General features: G+C 37.4%; 1 protein-coding gene across 1 annotated transcript in view; it reads left to right on the top strand.

Moving 5' to 3' along the window:
• Nucleotides 1-545: 545 nt before the first annotated feature.
• The window catches only part of SYCP2 (synaptonemal complex protein 2), a 28,083-nt gene continuing 22,236 nt past the window's right edge, over nt 546-6,392 (top strand). Inside the window, exons 1-7 of the mRNA XM_084296376.1 lie at nt 546-632; nt 1,860-1,904; nt 2,579-2,719; nt 2,960-3,092; nt 3,997-4,097; nt 4,873-4,897; nt 5,833-5,918. Coding sequence (XP_084152502.1) covers nt 1,881-1,904; nt 2,579-2,719; nt 2,960-3,092; nt 3,997-4,097; nt 4,873-4,897; nt 5,833-5,918 — 510 coding nt within the window. The 5' untranslated portion in view covers nt 546-632; nt 1,860-1,880. The remainder of the gene's footprint in view (nt 633-1,859; nt 1,905-2,578; nt 2,720-2,959; nt 3,093-3,996; nt 4,098-4,872; nt 4,898-5,832; nt 5,919-6,392) is intronic.

Raw genomic sequence — 6,392 nt, 5'->3', positions numbered from 1 at the left:
GTTAGTACTGACTTAGTATTGACTTCTCTCCCGATTTGGCCTTCTCCCTATGACCTCAGATCCGCAGCTATTTCAGCTGACATTTGATATTAAAACTTGGGCACAAATGCTTCTGACCCTTCTCCGTTCTGCACACCCCTGGAGCTGTGCCAAGCCCTGGTTTTGGTGCCTAGAACAGCGTTTTCAAGACCTCCGCTCAAGGTACGTGTCCCTGGTACCACAGGGCAGCAGGGGCTCCTGCGCACAGCACTCCCCTACTCCAAAGATGGTTTTCCTTCTATTTTCTCTGAATATTTTAAGCATGGTTGGCATATCAATGACCCAAATAATCCATTTGAAAGGAATTATCCCCAGGAGGGTCATTGAACTCAGTGAAGTCATAATGTATTTTAACTTTCTACATTTTCAACAGGGCTCCTGGCATGTGGGACTCGCAAAACATTCCCCAAAGTTTGCGTGAGCCCTTGCAGCTGTTCCTGCGGAGAGCCTGACAGCTTCCATGGTTCGCCCCAGCCCGGTGAAGGCCGAACGTGAGGAGGGTTCTGCGGCTCTTCACAGAGCCCCGACACCGAGCCGCCGGCACCCGCTGGAACCGGGCCCGGAGCTGAAGCCGCCCCGGGCATTACCCGCAGGTCCGTCACGGCCAGAAGAGCCCGCCTCCCGCTGGACGCCTCCGACAGCGATTGGCTTTCAGGGGGCTCGCTCGAAGGCAGCGATTGGCTCGCGGACAGTGGGGCTGGGAGTGATTGGCCGGCGGGAAATGGCGGGCTTTTCCCCCTGTGGCGGTGAGGTGAGGGCCGCCATGCTGGCCGGCCTGCGGCAGCCTCGCTGCCGGCTACTCCCAGGAGGGGTGCGGCGCGGCCGGGGGCGGTGCGGGGACAGTGCGGGGAGCCTTCCCCTCAGTAACGGGGCGCTGGGGGGGAAATGCCGGTGACTCCGGGTGTTCCGAGGGCCGAGGTGCCGCGCCCCCGTCGAGGAGGAGGCACCTGTGAGGGGAATTGTGTTCGATGCTTTGGCTTCTCTGACTAAACAAGAGACAAGAGAACTGTGAGGTGATAGCAAAGGCTGCCCTGTAGGAAGGTGCATTCGTGTACTGGAAACAAGTGTGGAAAAAAATCACCCTGTATATATTGTTTCTGCATTACTTAGGAGAGTGAAAATGACGTGTACTTTCAGTTACTTCTTATACAGAAGTCGTCCCCTGGTTTTAATTGGTATTTCCCTTTGTCTAGTTCTGTATAACTTATGGGATGGGGAGACCAAAACTGCACATGGTAGATCACTAGATACACATCAACATACAAAGCATCAAAATATTGTTTTATATATTAACTCTATCTAAAAGAAGTACTTTTTGTGCGCTTCAAATTTTTACAATAACACTTAGAAAACTTAATTCAAGATATTTTTGTTTTGTTTGGGTAGCAATAGGCATCTCAGAGTCCATGACTTGATATCATTAAGAAGGCTTTCTCCACATATGCATTACCACATTTTTCTTAAATAATTTCATCTACCCGTTTATGACAAGGCCCTTCAGGAGTTCTGCCGTTGGCTTTCCTATCTGAATGACCTAGTGGTGATGGTACAATCTGCCATCCTGCTGCACTTTGCAAGGTCAGGAACAGTGCTGCAGAACCTCTGCCTTGCCCTCCTTGCTAGAGCGGATCGTTGGTTCTCCTCTTTTTCAATTTTAAGCAATTGTTTACCCATGAAAGGAATGCTTACCTTAGCTCCCAAGTTAATTTCATATTTAATATATTCCTGACTCGTTAATTACTGAAACCATGTTTGCAAAACTTACTGGAAGTCTGTGTCAGTGAATCGTGTTAAGTGACGATTGTTCCCTTCTTATGCAGCTGAGTAGATGAACTGCCAAAATGGCAGCCAGGAATGAGACTCAGGTATGTGCCTATAGATCAAAATATGACTATTCATTGTTTTAATTACTAACTTTAAGCACCTCTTTTGATATTTAACTAAAAGTAAAATTTGCAGTATGGCAGAGTGTGTTAGGAAGAAATTTTCTGTTGACATACGTTAGTGCTAAGAAGCTGGTTGGAAAGCAAGAGTAACTGGAAGTTTTTACTGATGAAAATAATTCATATGCATTGGATATGAATGGCTTAACCAGTCGGGATGATAATTAAGATCGAAATGTTGAAATCTGCTTATAATTGCATTAGAAAGAGTAGAGAGGCAAAATAGTTGAGGAAACATGTAGTCAATATACTAATACCGTTTGAAGTCACTAATGGGTAACTAGGAAATGCAACTTTCTGAATGTACTAAGAAAAGGACATAAACACAATAAGCACTTATGTAAGCACTTGTTTGTAATATGAGGAAAGAAAAAAAAACACACAGTTAAGGAAAAGTTGCAAAAGTAACTATTTGCACGATTAGTATGTTAGATATGGTGTTTTGTACTTCAATTTTTACACTTAATGATTTTGTGATTCAGTGTGTTTGCTGAGAATCTAGCAGACTACATGAAAAACATATATTAAACCTTATTAAATCAAGATCAGTCCTGAGCATACATTAATAGTGCTCTATTTTCTTTTACTCTTGACAGTTTGAAAAGTTAATCGATGAAGCTACAAGAAGAAAAGATTTTGAATTGCTAGAACAATATCTGGAAACAGAAGAGTGTGAAAATGTTTCTCACAAATGCAGCAAACAGTTTGTCAACAAACTAGACAAGCTTCTGTGTCAGGTAGTGTCAGTGGTACATGAGAATGATATATGCTGCCATTGTAATAGCCTGAAAAATATTGCATTTGACTTGTTTTATACCAGTAGATGATTTGAAAAACTGAAATAAAGTCTAAGAACAAAATCTCTATTTGAATTGTGATTAGGGTGGCTTTTGAGAACGCAATGATTAACTAAATGTAACATCTAGTTACTAAACCAGTAACTAAAGCTAAAATCATCATAATAATTTCAATTTCAGGAGCTTGACAAACAAGAATTCAAAACTATTTCAACTTTACTAAATTCTCTTTGGAAATGTGGGGAAAAAATCAGCATAGCCGGCGAAGATGGGCTCCCAGCAATGATAAAATATGGTCTTATTGGAAAGATAAGTATAACCATAAACCATACAGGAACTTCTGAAAAAATATTAAGTAATATTTTAATACAATGTACAATACAAAATACATAAGTAATGCTTCAGTATTGAACAGCTTAGTATTCAATTTAGGCTTTGATTACCTTCTGAATTGAGAATTTCTTACAATTTCACAACAAACATTACTAATATAAAAATGTTTTTAGACAACCAGGTCCTTGTAAAGTGATACTGCTCTATTAAAGTGGAAGTTTGGCAAATTATGCAATACATAATTACTTGCGATAATGTTTTTGAGTCAGGAATTGTAATTTTCTCATGCAATTTAGTATTTTTTTGGTGAATACAACAATAATATTGTCCCTGTTCTTTCAACAGATTATAGTCCTATTCTAATTATTTTCTGTTATTTAAATGTGTACGTTAAATAACTTAGGCATTTGTAACTCAGTATATTAAATATACTGAAAAAAAGAAAACCCCCACTTCCTTAATGCTTTAATCAGAGAGTTCACTGAAGAAAGTTAATGGCAATGTCAGAAAGTGACTCTTATTCAATTGCCTACTGAACTGCTTTTTCTGGAAAAGTGGCAGTAACTTCCTGCTTCTACTCACACCTGCAAACACTTTTTCAGTCAGCCACCATCCATTGTTGGCTGTTTTGTCTTGTGACAGCAGTTGCAAAAGTAGATCTCCAGTTTTTGTGTTAGAAAGCCACAGAAATGACTTACTAACGGATTTCAGGACTGAAACAACCTGAGTGTGAAATTTCAGTCACTCTAAAGTGTGCTCAGGATGGTAACTGTTGTTGTTGTTATTTTAAACTTTGTATAGTTCGTTTAATTTTGTGTAAGTATAATACAAACTTGTATTTCATGCAATTAAAATACCTTTGCTTTTATTTTCTCTTTACATGGTTAATTGGTTTGAAAAGGTAAAAGGAATTTTGATCCTTAGAGGAAATGAAAATAATAAAACCCTTACAACTCTGGCTGAAGATTTCTTCAACATATTGCTGGTAAAAATATGTTGACAAATAAAATCCATTGTGTGTATTTGTGAAAATTAATATTAGTAGTTTCATGACAAAAAGACTTTGAAACATTTTTCCACTTACCATCCTTCTAAGTTAATGTTACAATTACTTCCAAAATAGATTACAGGTGGATAAATACTTTGCCTGTATTCTTACTCATTACTATAAAGAAAAAAAAAAGTTTTTAGTGAACAAAAAATTGACACCTTGGTTTAATTTTTTATTGCAAAATTAGCAGTATACTAATCTGTAATGCAGAGACACAAGCTTTGTAAGATCGATGAGTTTTTTGTAAAAATGTCTGCATAAAAATTACAGAATCACAGAATTTCTAGGTTGGAAGAGACCTCAAGGTCATCGAGTCCAACCTCCAACCTAACACTAACAGCCCTCCACTAAACCATATCCCTAAGCTCTACATCTAAACGTCTTTTGAAGACTTCCAGGGATGGTGACTCCACCACTTCCCTGGGCAGCCTGTTCCAATGAATTGGAAATTATTGAAATTATTGGGGAAATAATCCCCAATTGAAATTATTGGAATTCCCCAATTGAAATTATTGGGGAAATAATCCCCATAAATTTAACAAATATCTTTTTGGGAAACTCAAGTTGATAATAGAAAAGGTCTCCTGTATTCCTCATTAGGGATGCGATAATTTTAAAATCTGAAATGTTTTTTGATTACTTGCTTTAGGTACAATGACCTAAATTTTATGCTGTAATATTTATAGTGCTTTTTTCTTGTTTATTGTAGGCTGTGTATGATAGCAGACCTGAAGGTGAGCTTAAACAAATATACTCTAGATATGGGAGTTAAAATGTCTCTTTCGGAATACTTTTAAAATTATTAGTGTTAAAATAACTCATTACCTATGGAGCCATCTAAAGGCAAGGTAGTTCTCAGTTGGGCATGTATAATAAGGCTTCATGATTAATGTAAGTATTCCACTTTTCTACATGCTGCGGTTAGTAAACTAAAATAAAAGGGCTTATCCTCAAGAGTGCTATTCTGTGCATAAAGAACCTCGTTTCTCTTTCATGTGTGTTTTTTTTGTTTAAAAAAAAAAAAAAAAGCTTGAATGTCAAGTGTAACTGTATAACTTTGATTGTTTAATTTAAGGTTTCTGTACTGACAGGTTTTCTTTGTAACTTGTTAGTATCTGTAATAAAAGGATGAAAACATCTATTTAGTGATGGCAACTAAATGGAGGCTTTATTAGAAAGAACCATGTTTCTAACAGCCACAGTACTCCATAGCACAGTAGTATGTCTTTTTGGATATTGTCTTCACAAATATCACTCTTACTTTTCAGTGAGGTAACACTAGTGACAGAAAGACCATTTGGCTGTCACTGTCAAAGTGATGATTCCTTCCTTGTCCTTGGGAAGACATAATCCCAGGGTCAGAATTCTCTCTCAGAACTGAGTTACAGTGTGATGATGAGCTCCATGCACAGGGGACTCGTGCAGTGAGAATGCGATAGAAAGGCATGTAAACATAGAAAGACATACCTACGATAAATTGAAGTACTATTCCGTCTTGCATCTTCACTGTGAAGTTTAAGGCACTTGTTTTTATATATCAATAATCCTATATGGAAAGAAAGACGTGCTATGCTTACACCTGCATATAAGAATATTTTTCCAAATGCTGGGTGAGGGGGCACCCTAAACAAACTGATAACCTTAAATCTATTTTTTCTCTCCTCCTTAGGTAAAATGCAAATGTTAGAAAATTTTGTTTTGAGAACATGTACCCTCGTTGCGGATATAAGAATTAGTATTTATGTCCAGCAGGAGGTAAACATTTCCTTTTTTTAAGCAGCAGTTTTCTGTTTAGTGTTTAAACTGGCTTTGAAAAGATAGTAATTTAATTTTGCAAATCCTATTAAAAAAAATAGTGTTGTAGTATAAGAAGGATGATTTAATATCTTTCTGAGATGCTCGTTGTCATTTATGTTTTTAACAACTTTCAGCTACCGACCCTTATTGTTGCTTTGGACAATCAATTACAAAATGGTGGTAGAAAGATTCTGTTGCAAAAGCTATACAAATGCATAGAAAATAAGACACTAATATAGTTGCTATAAATATATTTGAGAATGTAATAAATACTTTAGATGCTTGTATGCCTTCTAGAATACTTAAGAATTCCTCGTATTTATTTTACTTAACATCATTTTAACATCATTTTTTTCAGGTTTTTCTTCCTCTTTGAAGAAAGGAAAAGTTTTTTGTTGCTTTTTTGTTGTTGTTGTTTTATAATTGTCTTCT

Source organism: Netta rufina (assembly GCF_964035555.1).
Source record: "Netta rufina genome assembly, chromosome: 16".
NCBI lineage: Eukaryota > Metazoa > Chordata > Aves > Anseriformes > Anatidae > Netta > Netta rufina.
The sequence above is the reverse complement of the archived record's forward strand: the minus strand, read 5'-3'. Positions and strand labels throughout refer to the sequence as shown.